Source organism: Festucalex cinctus, chromosome 8 (assembly GCF_051991245.1).
Source record: "Festucalex cinctus isolate MCC-2025b chromosome 8, RoL_Fcin_1.0, whole genome shotgun sequence".
Classification (NCBI taxonomy): Eukaryota; Metazoa; Chordata; class Actinopteri; order Syngnathiformes; family Syngnathidae; genus Festucalex; species Festucalex cinctus.
The window spans coordinates 23,577,638-23,594,556 of record NC_135418.1 but is presented as its reverse complement, the minus strand read 5'-3'; the positions used below and the strand labels follow the sequence as shown (position 1 = coordinate 23,594,556).

Genomic DNA, 16,919 nt, shown 5'->3' with positions numbered 1-16,919 from the left:
ATTTTTTTAGTGCAGTTTAATTTTCACAAGACATGTTTTGGCTCTTTATATTTTTAAAATCCACACTAATGGTCAGATGAAGCGGAACATAATATACTTGTGAACCGAGTCAATAAAAAAAGCAGCAAAAAATTTATTTATTTATTACATTAAATTATGTCATTTGTATATGTTTTTATAGCATAAAATAAAATATAACTGAAACAGATTTCGATTGGGAAAGATATTTCAAGACACGAGTGTTTAGAGATAAGAGTATGGGGTAGGGATGTAATGATAACGGCAATATCGTGATATCGTGATATTAAAACTGCCACAATATCGTCGTCGTCATGTTCACGATATTTAAACGCTACACATCTGTTCAAAAAGTCAGGTTGATTTCCATTTGTGCAGTTCTAGCACCCTCTGGTGGCTATTTTTTTTTTTTTTTTTTTTTTTTTAATGCAGTTTAATTTTCATTCGGGATGTTTTGGCCCTTCAATGTTTAAAATCTACACTAACTACACTAACGCCAACCTCTCCACAATATCGTGATAATTATCGTATCGTGAGCTTCATATTGTGATATATTGTATCGTGATATTTGTATATTGTTACATCCCTATATGGGGGTGAAACAAAGGAATTTGTATTTCAAGGCTTGACTATACTAGATTTTGATTGTTCATGTGATCCAACACAGCATTTATGACTGGCTGTCACGTCTGCCACATTACGTCGCCATTCACCAAATTTTCAATCATGGAAAAACTACTATTTGCCACCTCCGCTGGCAAATAAATCCAAGCAATTCTGCCCGGGTGGATTTTACCGCTTGGGTGACCACCACCAGCACCCACATTGACGCCTCTCCCTCCTCCTCTTCCTCCTCCATCTTCATCTCAGCTTGTCATTATGCAGATTTCGTCGGCCCTCTCCGCCGCCACACTCCCTTGTGCTTCTTTTCATTCTTCATTCGTCTCAAATGTTTATCTTTGCGCGCTGGATGCGTCGGAGCATCAATCACTGTCGCTCGGCGTGTCACTCATGCCGCCACACCTTCCTTGTTTAGTCTAACTTCAATGCGTTCCCAGACAAACATCTACGAGGGAGGGAGGTGATGAGGGCAAGTGGGTATTTTTTTTTTTCCTCCGTGTGTTTGTAATCTGACTCAAATATATGTTTACAAATGAGAAATTCAGGAGCGAGACGTCAGCCGACTCTTGCAACAGTTATTTAGATGAATGATTAAAGTTAAGGCACGGCCAGCGGGAGTCCCACCACTCTTGTTTAAAGGAGGAATGGGAGAAGCTGTCATCTTTTGATGCATTGCCTGCCACCCCGAATGCAAACGAGGTGCCCTCAGTCGACAAATGCCACCCGGCTCCCTGATAGACCGCCCCACCCAAAAATAATAATAATTTAAAAAAAAAGAGTTTCTAGGATGTTGAAGGTGTGATGACATTGGGGAGATGCGCTTTATGGACTAAAGTGGGGTTGCACACTTTTTGGGTGGGGAGATGTAAGATAAGACAATAGCTAACCAAACATAACACCAATTAGTGAGTTAAAACTATAACTGATTACCAATTGGATCAGAAGACGGAGCAATATATGTATTAAAAAAAAAAAAACTTTTATATTTACTCTAAAGTCGATCGCCTCCACTCGCGAAGGAAACGGACTGAGAGCCATTCCATAAATAGCAAAAAAAAACAAAACATATAATTTACGGCAATTGAAATGCATGGAAAATATATACATTCATAATTTTTTTTTTTTTTTTAAATCCCCCCCCCCAATAAAACCGTTGATAAACATTAAATATAACATGTCATGTCTTATTTCACTGAGCCAAACAAAGACGAATTTTTTATTTATTTATTTATTTATTTATTTTTTTAAATTACAAATTTATGTTGCCAGGAGGTCAAAATGTATTTTGAGGAACAAAACAATTTATTGCGATCAGCCATCTTTGTTGTTTACATTCCCTTTGAGCCTGCGACGGGTTGCTCAATCTGAAATTGCACTTTTATGGAATGCAGTTTTAGACCTTTAAAAAAAAATAATTTGGGGAAGATGATGTAACATGAGCTGTTTGTGTGAGTGAAGTTTGAAATTCTTTTGTGTTATGGGGGTGATGGCGACATGTCCATACCAAAATATTGATTTTTTTTTTCTTTTTTTTTCTTTTTTTTTGCAAATTAAATAAGTGACTGAAAATAATTTTGGGGTGGATTTGTGTTGATGGTGGTAACAGTGTACAGTTTTTAATTCCACATAAGTTGTGCATTTGGATATGCAAGGATTCTACCTGACACAATGTTATTATGCATGTGTGGGAAACTAAGATGATGAAGTCACAATGTGACTGTGTCCTCACTTATTCTTACATCTTAGACGTGTTTATGCTTCGTTTTGTACCCTCCACACATTCGCAAAGACTTAAAGTAATGGTGAGGAAAAACTGAGTCACTTGTGTTTATTTGTTCTGTATTCTGTGAGTAGGAGTTGCAAGAAACATGATTTTGCTGGCGAATGTGGATTGTACAAGATTAAATCAATAAATCAAATAACATGGTTCATTTTATTCTATTTGGCTGGGTAACTTCTGGAATTGTGTTTGAAAAGGTTTGTTTGTGTCTAACTGCACACCTTTATGCTACTTTACTGTGTAAAACAAAACGTTTTCTCATGAGACTGAAGATCTGTCATTATAATAACACTTTCGTATGACTTGTTCCTATTTCTGATCACTTTTCCAGCGTGTGATTAATAGTCATCCTGATGTGTTCACACTTCGCTGTGAAGGAATGCGTACATGATGGTGGAAACTTGTTGAAGTGTAAATGTTAATGAGTGTAACCAAGCGAAATGCCTGACAGTGAAGTAAGTGGATTTAAATAGCGTGTTAGTCATTGCGGCCAATGATGTGAAGGCTTTGCTTTAATAAAGAGTCTCCGGAGATGTTCTTACACTGACCTGGAATTAAATTTGTTCTAGGACTGTGTTGTTGTTGTTTTTAACTTGGAGAAAAGTTACAAAAGAATTAATTCTGTGATCAAACTACTGTAAACATCAAAGCTTTATTAATGACCCAAATCACGTTTTATTTGTTATTTTTTTACTAAATTTTAGGGGTGTTAAAATTCTTAGTTTTTTTTTTTTTTTTTTTTAAACGCACGATTAATGACCGCCCCTTAATTGGAAAGCCTGTACTGTACAACGCAGCAGACACGTCAAAATTTAGCAGTAATGAATTTAATAATAACGCATCTATTTGTGGAGACAGGGTTGAAGTTGTATTTTAAAATTTTGAAAATGTGCAGTATTTAACAAGTTACTTCTTGTTCAAGATTATATAGCTCTTAATATGAAAAGAAAAATGCACTGAGCTGTCACCAATGTCTTACAAATGCAATTATGCCGTCTAGTAGCATAAACATGACCTCAACACAAATTAATATCACACTCGTTTTTTTTACAGAACAGTACAACCTTTTTATTTTAACTCAATTTTATGAATTATTAATGAAATTAGTTTAACATTTTTTTCACTTTTATGTTAACAACAGTATGAAACTTCGAAAAAATATTTTATTGTACATTTTCTCGTACATTTAGAACAGATGTAAAATTTTCAATTAGTCATGAGTTAACTATGGAAGTTGTGTGATTAATTACGATTCCAAATTTTAATCGCCTGACACCCCTACTAAATTTAAAATAAGAATTGGATTGACATTTTTGCTTTAGCTATAATGTAATAATATAAAATGGGTGAGAAATAGTGTTTGGTTGTTTAAGACTATGTTGGCACTGATAGCCGCATTCATTGACTGCACGCCTTCATTTTGGCTACAGAGTCTCTCCACGCTTTGCTTTTCAGCCACAGGTACAAATGAATTTATAATTAGAAAGGCGTGTATGCATGAAGGAATTTTGGACATTACGTACTTTTTTTGCATATCGCAATAAACAAAAATCAGAGAAGCATGTGCTAAACAATTTCTCGAATGCTCGCTGAGCAGAGGTCAGAAGTGACGTCATCCACCGAGACATTAAAAACATGAAAATAACAACCCGTGCTATTTACTTTGTGCACCTGAATGCATCACGGTGTGCAGGAACGGATTTCTGCATGTCCCTTCAGGGTGTACCCGTAATATTTTTGCAATATTGGCGGCGTATTACACTTAAGCCAGCGCACAATGCCTTCATAAATCCTTTTTGGCGGCGTTTTTTCTTTCTTCCCCATCACTTCTTTAACGAAGAAATTATTTCACAGCCGAGCGAGTCTTCTCGAAACAACATTACAGATATTACTTCTCGAGAAAGCTCTGATTATTCCTTTTTGGGTGACGTGATTGCGGTGGGAGCCTTATTGCGCTTATAATCTCGGCGTGGTCGGTGTATATATATATTGTCTTTTTACATTTTCCTCCTCATATTGTCTCTCTTTGCTTTCTCCGCTCTGTTCCTCTTATTCGTTTTTTTTTTCCTCCCCTTCTTTTTCGTCTCCCCGGCTTGCTGTTATCTGTCTGGGCTCCATTTCTGTGCTCCCTGATACTCCCTGGCTCGCTAGCTTTCATTTTCATGATAATCCAGTGACACCAGCGGACTGCGAAATCGCTTTGACTGCCTTTTCTGTTTCTCCCTCAGTCCATCCATCCCCCCCTTATTGCTTTATCTCGCCTTTTTTTTTTTTTTTTTTTTTAGCCTCCTGCTTTTCATGGCAAGTCATGTAATTAAATGACATTTTCACTTTGATTTTTTATTTTTTTTTGGGGGGGGGGGTTGTAAAATTGAAAGTGAGGTCACCCATGACGGCGCACAATCCGTCTTATGGATGAAAAAGCCAAAGAAAAAGCACATCCGAAATAAAATTTGCAACTCAATGAGTTCGATGCTCCATCTTTGAGAACAGTATATTTCATTATTTTTGTAAGCCATTTTGAACATTAACATGACTCTTCAATATAAGAAAAGGGGGAAACAACGGTACTAATAATAATTATCTAATTGAGACGTCCATTTGTCTTATGTACTGCTTATCCTTATAAGTATTCCATCCATCCATTTTATGAACCGCTTACTCCTCACAAGGGTCGCAGGGGGTGCTGGAGCCTATCCCAGCTGGCTATGGGCAGGAGGCGGGGTACACCCTGAACTGGTTGCCAGCCAATCACAGTCCTTATGTGTTGTCAAAGAAAATTGATAATTGTACTTAGATGGTTAACAGCAAACGGTTCAATAAGTAGTGTACTTTGTTTTGTGAAGCTAAAGAAAAAGCACATCAAAAATGAATCAGTTTTGAATCAATTTGTCTGCTTTAAAGATATACTTTACTCAATGAGCCATTTTCAGCAGTGAAAAGTTAATATTTTGTCTATAATTAATGTGGTAACTTCATTATTTTTTTTTATATACAATTAATACCTTTAAAAAGTAACTTTTCTACTTGCTGTCGACTGATGATGACATCACCAGTGCTGAGGAAGTAGGTAATGACCAATCATGGCTCAGTTTGCTGATCAAACCCAGAAAACAGGTGAGCCATGATTGGTCGTTACCTAGTTCCTCAGCACAAGTGATGTCATCATCAGTCGACAGCAAGTAGAAAAATTACTTTTTAAAGGCATTAATTGTACATGAAAAATAATAATTACCCCATTAATTATAGACAAAATATTAACCTTTCAATGCTGAAAATTGTTCAATGAGTCAAGTATCCCTTTAAATCCTCGCTGACCCGAGGTCTTACAGGATGACATCTTCATAAGTTTCACATTGTTGAGTGTACGAAAAAAAGTTCTGTATATTTTTTCAAAATGTGACAAATGTCAAAACAGAGTGGAGCCATGAGCTGTAAAATTGAACATGTCTGAGCCACTGGACCACACTAGAAGCCCATGTCCAATTTACCTCTCCACTTCCGTATTTGTGTCTCTCATATTTTTGTTCTGTAACACTAAAAGGACAAAAGTGTTGGGACAACTCGATCACGGGCCTCTTTGATATAATCTCAGGTTGGAAATTGGAACGCAATCCGTTGCAAGATGTTTCGTAGTCAACTTTAACTCTTTGACCGCCAAAAACGTTTAATAACGATTCGTAAAATCAAGATATATGCCGCCATAAACGTTAAATGACGTCAACTACGTTTTTGTTTTTTTTTAAATCAATGGGCAGTGCAACATCTAAATGCAGCGCTGCCTGGTCAATAGGTTGTGGAATCAAAAACACTCACCATGGCCAGCAGATGGCAGTATTGTATCTCTTTTCAATGGACTGCCGGTGTATGAAATTACAATGAAACATGACGAAATCTGATGAAATCTGATGAAATTGAACTTTTTCAAGAATGTTGTGACTGATCAAAGCCTTTGTCATATTAGTTTTTTTTTTGTTTTTTTTTTAATAACGTGTGGCAGTAAGAGTTAATTGGAAAATGAGGCAGCACTGTGAGATCTTCAGAGATAATCAGAATTTTTTTTTTCTTTCCAGTTTTGAGGCATATTTCTTCAGAACATTAAAGGTATAAACAATTGTGTCAATACAGTATAAAATAAGTTCTGGAGCCTTCAACTGTTGGATGTGTGCATTCAAAATTTTCAAGAAGTTCATCTTTAAAGGTTACATTGCAGTTTAGGTTCAGCCTGAAATTTCACCCCAAAGCGGAATTTCCCAAACATTTTGTAAATACAGTTTTTGTGAACTATAAAATGTTGATATCTCTAAATTCATCTTTATGAATTCATCAAAAGCAATGCCAGTCCCTAATGGGCGTCTCTAAGGCGGATCACGGGTCATCTCACTCTTGGGGGGGGGGGTAAAATGAGAACTTGTGGAACTCTTCATTTTGACTCTTCCCCGTGACAGCGGATCGATGCGGCCCGGAGCGCCGATGGAAATGAATTGATTGTCGCCGATAAAAGTCCAATTAAACAAAAGAACAAGCGTGGCAAAGTGCTGGCAGACAGGCAGCTCTCATCTTGTCTTCCGTCCTCCAGGGGTTGCGGGAAGGTTTGGAAGTTACTGATGAGTGTGGGCGTCAAAGTGCATCAGATACCTGCACGGTGCAGACATTGATCCCGCACTTCCTTAATGATGAAAAGAGATCTTAATTGTGGTCATATATCAGCTTTCAGCACTCAATTCTGCAGCTCGTCTGACCTTTTCCTGTTTAATAATAGTGTGAAGCTATGCGCCCTCCGCCCACCCGCATGCATGCGTGCACTTCTCATCACATTTCCTGTCATGTCCGCTCGCTATTTCTGAGTCGTAACCTTCCTTGCAGAAGAACAATTTTGGTGTCCTTTTTTGAGAATTGAGGAGAAAGTTTTTCTGTGAATTCTTTATACAGTGGTACCTAGACTTATGACTGACCTAACTTTTTGGAGGCGTAAGTCGTCGCCAATTTATTCTTCGTGAGTTTCAAATAAAATTTGAGTTATTAACGCTAAAACAGGCAGCATACAGTGAAATAAGCTTAAAAAAATGAGACCTGCTTCGAGCTGTTTATTGACATCCCGAGTTGATGTTAGAACAGAATTACATAAGTGTAGTGAACTAAACTGCATTTGCTAGCTTAATGCTATAAAACCCCCAAAATGGGCTAACAAAATTAGCATTGAAGTTGGGTTAGTAGTTATAACCCTTTAATTGATGTATATTTGAATAGAAATGTTGCAACAACTTACACACAGACACGTACAATCAGTGTGGAAGGTGGTCTCCAAGATCTGTGATCGATCGCGCAACTTTATATCATCCGCCCATAGAGGTCTGCTTGCTGTTTCTTACAAAAGTACTTTGCGTGCTTTGACCAGCTGCCAGACTCCAGCTAATCAGTGCACTTCTCATGCCTGGTATTTAAATAGAATGAGAGCAGCCGCTTCAACGGTCTGCATGTCAAGTCGGTTGTGTTCACGCCCACAACGGTATGAACTATCCATTTCTAACTCCTCTAAGCTGCATGCAATGAAAATACCAACATGATTATGGAGCCCTTACACATTTTTTCATGTTTGACACCAAATAACATATGTTAAACTCTAAAAACAGTTGGGTCAAAACTAAAGTAAGCCAATTGTGAATCGAAAATGGACCGATCCACTTTATGGGTGAATTTGACCCAACTTTCTGGGTCACTTTATACAACATGAACTAATTTTTTGACCCAAGTAAAGGATCTGACCAATATTTATGAGTTGTTTTACACTAAAAGACCCATTTCTTGACTCAAAGTTGGGTCAAATTGACCCAAGTAGAGGTCGGTCCATTTTTGACCCAACTATTTATAGAGTGTAAAAATCAATTGGTTTATAAGGATTTGGTCTTTTGTACGGAGCCAGGATGAGCTTTAAATTGGCCCTTTGCTGGGTTTCGCCCGTCTGATTTTGATCCGCATCACAATCCTTACATTTCATTTTCCGATGTCCTCACCCAGGTAGCTTATAGGCTTCTCCGCCTGTACTTTTTGCTCAGATGAACCCCCCCAAATGAAGTTAAACATGATTAATGCTCCCCCATTCCTAGGAAATGTACACGAGCTCCTCCGCTCATCGCACTTGTGCACTAATAACATTTTCCTCGCCATCTCCCTCTGTCTCACAAGCTCTGTAATTTGATTGTGCGCTCTATGATTGTTCAGTTATTGAGTTGCCACCATCATGCATATGTATAGGTCCTCCACGATGCCTATTCCATCTTCCGCTACAATATCCCGAAGCATTCTGGAAAACACGAGACTCATTCATAACTGCCGGAAAGCCCGACGATGTGTTGACACATGCGAAGCGGCGGACCCGAGTGGTCGCAACAGCGTCATTCCACAGGCCTTGTTCTTTACTACAAGTCTGTACATAGTCTGGCAATTCTACATGATTGTTTCATTGACAACCAAAACATAAGGCAAGAAATATTCCCCTCCCATCTGACAGTGGGCAGACATAAACAAATAAGCATTTACGCTCACATTTACACGTACAGACAATTTAGAGTCTTTGATTTACCTAATTTTTTTTTCCAGCCTCCTCCTGGCCAAACACAACTGAAGGGGACATCACCAAAATTAAACTGATTGTGTATTGCATATCTATTGATGCCTACAACAGAAAAACTGTCACCCTGTATTTGGTTTTTAGGCTCCACGAACAACTGAACCACAAAAACATGGTGTGATTGTCAAGGAGAGAGTGTTGGCTGTTGGCTATGATCAATTGCCTCATTTACTGCAGCTCACTAACAGAGACTCTCCATGCTTTGCTTTCTAGCCACAGGCACATCCTGTATGACCTTATACAGTAAATGTTTGAATATGTTATATTTGTTTGAACAAATTGAGTCATACTATAACTGTACAGTCTAGTAGTATATGTTGTTACATAACGCAGTGTGTTTACATGTGCATGCAACGATTTTCCATCAGTTGCTAAACTTTCTTCACTTGTTGTCAGAGGGTCGGTCAACCCGGTGTGACCTTATATTGCAAACATCCACTTTTGGCCAAACAAAAAAATAAAAGTCCATAGTGTATGGATTTTGTGTCAAAAGAAAATATTTTTCTATTTTTCTTCGAAATCCTCACCGTTTAAATGGATTTCCTGTCGAGAACTTTCGCTGGTAAACTCCATCTGTTTATTGCCTCCTGTTGGCATTTTAAGACGGGGAAGGTATCTTGTCATTATAATTTTGTGTATGAAGTTGCTGACTCCTCACTTTCAAAATGTCTTTTCGCTCAAACTTCAGGTGCAGTCAGGTTTATGGTTTGAAGCTGTGACGCTCCTTCTAATGATAGTCGAGGATTGTGATTGTGGTGTGAGTGTGCCATGAGCACTAATGTACATAGATTGTTTTGAGTTTTGTTTTGTTATTTAGTTAGTTTGAATTAGTTTTCAAGTTGGCTTTGTTAGTTTTTATTAGTTTTGGTTATTTAATAAATGCTTAGTTTTAGTTTAGTTTTAGATACTTTCAATAATAGTTGTAGTAAAAAAAAAAAAAAAAGTACAATATTCAAAAAACACCATGGGAGCGACATCATCTTAAGATGCTTTTCTATTGGCTGCTGCTAAATGACATCACTTCTGTGTGACACATTTTCAATCGTCCTTATTACGGATAATATCAAAATAAATCTACTTAAAATCACATTTAAAATCATCATTAGCGTTAAATTAATTACAGAGAACGAAGTTAATTAGACGAGAACGAAGGACATTTTTCTATAATTAGTTTTAGTTAGTTTCACTCTTTAAAAGCATTTTCGTTTTTATTTTATTTTGTTAACGAAAGTGTTTTGTGAATTTTAGTTTTTTTTTTTTTTTTTTTTTTTTTTTGTTTAAATTAACTAAAATAACCTTGGTGGGGACACATCTAATATAGTTTAACTTACACTGGCCAGCACAATTGCTTGTGATGGCCCTCGGCATGTTAGATTGACATGGCAACACATAGATGCTGAAATCTGATTAAGGCAAACAAAAAAAACAAAAAAGAAGCTTTACATACACTATGAAGCAAAATTGTTACAAAATGAGAGGAGAATAGACTGTTGGGAATAAATTAATAAAAATTTATCGACAAAATACATAGGTACTTTTTTATTTTATAGATTTTGTCATAGAAAGTAAAAATGATTAAGGCAATTGTGCTATTATGCAAACAATATAAACATTCAGGTTGTAAATGAAGGTGAGTCCATCTCATAAGTTTGCACAGAGCAGGCATCATTGGCCTTAACTAACAGTTGTACTTCTACTTAAGTACACAGTATGAGTACTTCGGGCACCTCTGACCGTGAGGAATGATTAGGCCTTCGCCGGCAGAATGTTTGCCTGACAGATGGCAAAGCGTGGTGTTAATTCACAGCGCTGCTGACGGCGCGTTCGTAAGAAGCCGCCATTGTGCATGTGCTGATTTACGTAGCTTATTCTTACCTTCGCAAACATCCAGAGAATGACGCACGGGCCTCCTGTCACGGCATGAAAGGCGGTCGCGCGGTATGTCGAAAAACTTCAGCGGGTCATTATCCCTGTCACGAGTCATTCATCAGTGCCTGGCATTTATTCTGTGGTAATTCACTCTTCCAGTGGTCAATAAGCATTCACTTATTCCACCGTCACTTATTCTACCATCAATCAATCGGCGCATAAATCGCCTTGTGTTAATGAATGGCCAGCAGAAATAGATACATTAATTGAATGACTGAATGCATTAGCTGGTCGGAGTGATGCACTGTTGCCTCTGCTAATAGCAAAGTGGAGTTGTTATTAGATTCAGTGATGGATGAGCTACGCCGCGGACCTGTCACTTCAGCCTCGAGTGGAGATAGCAGTGTGCGCGCGAGGAAGCCATAATGGACGAGTTTTAAAATGTTTTCTTTTTCCCATTGCTTTATCCACTTACAGATTAATTTCAAATTTTGTCAGGACTATACTACTGTATAATATCTTTGAAGGAAATGGTAGATACAGTACTGACAAGTTCATATTCTAAAATGACGAGCCGTAGTTTATCAAATTGAATATACCAAATGAAATTTCACCGGGGTAAAAAAAATAAATAAATAAAAAAAAAGTTTTATCATGCCCTTTTCTGTTCTTTTCTAATCAGCAGTATAGAACAAATGTAGGTTTAACTAATTGCAGCTATTTCTGCCAATGGACTCACAAATTGGGCGGATCTCATCATATCTGATTGCTGCCATCTACTTGTGGTTTTGCATAAGGAAAGTTGTTTGAAATTTATGGTGGAGCAGCATCAGACTACCCCCCACAAATCCCTATTGACAAGGCTACTCGTCAATGACAGTGAGTGAATGATGTCTCCTTCTGGTCATACTATATGTGTAGTGTATGCCGATTTTTTTCCTGGTCATGTGTGGGGTCTTTAACATTTTAAAAATCAGTTAATATCCTAAATTTGGTATGTTTGTACCCCATTTTAGTGTCTGTGTGTTTGTGTTTTCACACGCTTGCGTACGAATGGCAGCAAGAGTGTGATGTGACTGATGAGACATGAAAGAAAGTCGAAGGAGATGTGTCGTCAATCAGACCTCAGAATAAGCAGCAAAGGCAGCGGATTAAAGGCAGAGAGCTGTCGAAACAAGCAAACAAACAGACGCGCGTCTATTGTCTTACACGCGTGTCTTGTTTGGCTCAACGGAGCAGCAACATTCAAAAGTGTGTTCACAAAAATAGATGTTTTCTTGAATTTGGATAGATGATAGCGCAGACATCAAATAGGATGCCTGTAAGTGTTGCAGCATTTAGCATCACAGAATCGTCTTGTGACTGAGGTATGTGGGCTATTTGGTTGAACTGGATTTTAATTATGGACACTGAGGGTCAAGAGACCAATTGAGAACTGGATTTAGGTTGCTGGTCCCAGCAGAGGCGAGCGTTTGGAAGCACTGCACATCGACTCTATGTCCTGTTTTTAAGCTTGACTATGATTTTAGAAATTTTCAGGATCATACTTAGAGTGAAGTCAAAGCTAACAATAAAAGCTCAGTTACCATTGTACTTGCAGTTTGTCATTTGATCATATAATATTTATGACCAAATATTTGGTGTTTGGTATTTAACACCCGAATAAGAGCATTTAAAGCCCTAATGTGTATTTTTAGCACCATCTAGTAGTAAACTAATAATTCATTGAATTAAAAAAAAATACTATTGATTTCAATAATATGCAAAAAAATATATGTTTATCACATCAAGATACTTTTTTTAATATATAAGCATAGGTCTAGCCATCCATCCATTTTCTTGACAAGGCTCGCGGGGGTGCTGGAGCCTATCCCAGCCGGCTTCGGGCAGTTGGCGGGGTACACCCTGAACTGGTCGCCAGCCAATCGCAGCGTAGGTCTAGTAATCTCTAATTATAAAACATGCCTGGAGTCTCACCTGACAAGAGGCTGACATGTTTTGCCGCCATCTTCCTGCTACAAATGCCCAAAGGACAACTTCGCAAACGTAATTAGCCCGGGTGGTGCTTTACATCGAGTGTCAGACCCAATCGGTCGACCGCCGATTACCTTCCACTCACTTCCACTCGCTCACTGAGTTACATTTTCTCACGCAACATATTATTTTTGGTAGGCTTGCAAAGTGTGGTCTCTCTGAGCCACCGTAGTGTGCCATTTTAGAGCGACATCCAGCGGCCACTTACACACTGGGGCTTTAAGGGTTTTTGCGCATGTTTACATGGCAACTTTTTATTTATATTGGCAATATTTGGGTTCTGAAAGGTTTATTTACTGCATATAAACGTAGTTACTGTCCAGGCCCCTTTGTGTTGAAAGCAATTGTTGTCGTGCTTTATAGTAATTATGTTAATAAGGCAACCTGCATCAGATGTATGACTATACATACTTTGGACACATCATTGTCTCATTTCAGTTCTGCCTGAAAGGCACATGAGAATAAGTACTGTTTACCTCTATGATGCGCTAGTGTACCAGGAATACGGTGTGAAATGCAGTTAGCGTAGACTAGCTTTTGTTGTGACCCTAAACAGGTATAAAATGAAAGGATGCACTAACGTGTTGTTTCTCCCACCTCCAGGTCCAAGGGTTGGAGAAGAGAGTGGACTTCTCAGACCTGGGTCCGGTGGACTCAGCAATGAAGACTCTGCCCTACGGTATGGGTGGAGGCACAGGTGTCGGACAACCGGGAGGCGCGGTTAAGCCGCCGTACCAAACCCGCATTTTCTCCACCTCCTTCGACCAGACGCCCATGAAAGCCAAGCCACCAACTTACAGTTTCTTTAACCCCTACGACGCAGCCCGGAATCAGTCACTGCTGCTGGACCAGACAGGCTACCGCTCCAAGCGTAAACCCTCACTGAAGACGGCCATGAAGACCAAGAAGATCTTCGGCTGGGGGGATTTCTACTTCAACGTCAAGACGCTCAAGTTCAGCTTGTTGGTGACGGGGAAGATTGTGGACCACATCAATGGGACGTTCACTGTTTACTTCCGCCACAATTCCTCCAGTCTCGGCAACGTGTCGGTCAGCATCGTGCCGCCGACCAAAGTGGTGGAGTTTGAGGTCCTCCAGCAGCAGCAGTTCCTGCACCCCCACCCCCACCAGGAGGTACAGATCCACGAGTCCCAGCAAACCACCTTCGACCCCAAAGAAGTTAAGACGTTCAACTGCCGAGTGGAGTACGAGAAAACCAACAGATCCAAGAAGCCCAAGCCCTGCCTGTACGACCCGTCCCAGACGTGCTTCACGGAGCACACCCAGTCCCACGCCGCCTGGCTGTGCGCCAAGCCCTTCAAAGTCATCTGCATCTTCATCTCCTTCTTTAGCATCGACTACAAGCTGGTTCAGAAGGTGTGCCCGGACTACAACTTCCAAAGTGAGCACCCTTACTTTGGATAAGCCAATCAGAGACAGCGGTAATGACGACAATGACGGGAATGATAGTCATATTGATTATGAGGATGGAGCAGGGGACAGTTTGTTGCCTCTACACTGCTGTGAATTGTGGATTTAAATCAAGTACAGTGGTACCTTGACTTCTAAGTGTCACAACTTATGTTAAGTTATGTGTGTCAGTGTGGACTTTGAGGCATTTATTGAACCGGACAAACAATGAAACACAGCGTACAAAATGAAAAAAATACTTGCAATGAGCATGGAGTAGATGCTCACACTGAACTTATCACTTGGTAAATGACCAAGCAGAGCGAATAGGACATTTCTTTATGTACTATTGTCCTATGTTTCAATGGTCATAATTTGCAATTTAGTGTTAGCTGTTTTCGTTCAAAATGGAATGTAAAAATGCATGGTGGTGCATTTTTTGAGGAGCTGTAACGAATTACGGGCATTTCAATTCATTTCAATGGGGAACATTGATTTGACACACTCAACAAAAATATAAACGCAACTCTTTTGTTTTTACTCCCATTTTTTTATGAGATGAACTCAAAGATCTAAAACTTCTTCCACATATACATATCACCATTTCTCTCAAATATTGTTCACAAGCCAGTCTTAATCTGAGATGGTGCGCACTTCTCCTTTGCAGAGATAATCCATCACACCTCACAGCCATAACAAGATGCTGATCAGACAACATGATTAGTGCACAGGTGTGCCTTAGTCTGCCCTCAATAAAAGGCCACTTTGAAAGTTGCAGTATTGTTTTAGATAGGTGGGGGGGGGGGGGGGGGGGCATCTGAAGACCCAGAAAACCAGTCAGTACTGGTCTGCACTAATCATGGTGTCTAATCAGCATCTTGATATGGCACACCTGTGGGATGGATTATCTCGGCAAAGGAGAAGTGTTCACTATCACAGATTTAGACTGGTTTGTAAACATTACAAGAGAGAAATTGTGATATTGTGCATGTGGAATAAGTTTGAGATCTTTGAGTTCATCTCGTAAAAATGGGCGCAAAAACAAAAGTGTTGTTTTATATTTTTGTTGAGTATACAAGTAAATTGAGTTAACAGCTTGATCAAGGAGTGAATAAACTCGTAAGTCAAGGTACCACTGTATAAACAGTTATAGATGCCAAGGCAGAGTAATTTCTCCCCGAACTCCCTGAAACTTTGGTAACTTCTGTTTTTGCATTTGTTTTCTGTAAATATTGATCTCGCCCTCAGCGGTCTTATTGTTTTTAAATCATTGTTTCTCCATGTTATTAGTTTTTGAAAACCAGTACGCCCTCCTGAGTACAAAGTGAGCCTCCGAGGCAGGCATCACCATATGAACAGTATCTCACAAAAGTGAGCACACCCCTCACATTTTTCGGAAACATGTCTTTTCATGGGACAACACTGAAAATAAGACACTTAGCTTCAATGTTATGTAGCTAGTGTACAACTTGTATAACAGTGTAACATAGTCATCAATGTCTAAACAGCTCGCAACAAAAAGTGAGTACACCTCGAAGTGTAAATGCCCAAAATTGGGCCCTATTTCCCCTTCCTGGTTTCTTGTAACTTGCCAGTGTTATAAGGTCCCATGCAAATGTGTTATTGCCCACATACTCTCTCATGATGGTCACTGACCGTTCAATCTGGCAGCTCGTATTTATAAAAATGTGAGGGGTGTACTCACTGTTGTGAGATACTTTATGGTCGCTGTAGTGTTTTTTGATAGATTGACTGTTAATCATCCCTTGTGCCCTACATTTCTACCCTCCCGTTATAAGAGAGTTATATGTATGAGAAATGCTATGCCGGGTATGCATACAATATGCTGTATGAAAAAAAAGCACATTAAAATATTTTAAACTGTATGCCATTTGCAAAGTGAATTTCTTTTTCAAGGCCTGCAAGCACAATTTACAAGCTGCCGACCATACTCCAGTTATCTGAGCAAGGACAGCCTTATGAATTAAGTTAACGTTTCATTACGATTACGAATACGCGCGCGCACAGCTTGCTGTGAAGATATGTCCTTTTAATTTTCTGAAACCTATTGAAAGAAAGTTTGTTTTCGCTTATAATTTGAACAAGAAAGCCCTAAGCATTCGAAAAATGATAACTTTCGACTTCTTTGGAGAGGCGAGATGGGTTTTTTTGATATACATTTTCATTACACACTGCGTATGCGGTAAATGGAAAGAAAATTGCGACGCCAAACTGAGTTATGTGATATACTTGTTTTGTTTGCTGTGTGCAACAAACATCCAGGTGGTTTCAGCTCATTTTATTATGTTCATGACGTGATGTGGTTGTGCAGACAATGATGTGCTTGCAAGTGACTTTTTTTTTTTTTTCCCCCTCTGTTCACCGCCTGATCTTATATGCTAAATTTGAATCGAGACCATCCAGATTTGAGCAATGATTTAATTAAACCTTCGGCAAAAAGCCGCCGTCTGCCATATAGTCTGTCTTTCATAATCACAGACTCATTTTCGTTTATCTTCGTGTCAACGCGGTTTGCTCTGCACACTCTCTTCATTT

General features: G+C 39.0%; 1 protein-coding gene across 1 annotated transcript in view; it reads left to right on the top strand.

Moving 5' to 3' along the window:
- The window catches only part of nxph4 (neurexophilin 4), a 47,342-nt gene extending 32,208 nt beyond the window's left edge, over positions 1 to 15,134 (top strand). Inside the window, exon 2 of the mRNA XM_077529803.1 lies at positions 13,557 to 15,134. Coding sequence (XP_077385929.1) covers positions 13,557 to 14,378 — 822 coding nt within the window. The 3' untranslated portion in view covers positions 14,379 to 15,134. The remainder of the gene's footprint in view (positions 1 to 13,556) is intronic.
- The last annotated feature ends 1,785 nt before the right edge of the window (positions 15,135 to 16,919 follow it).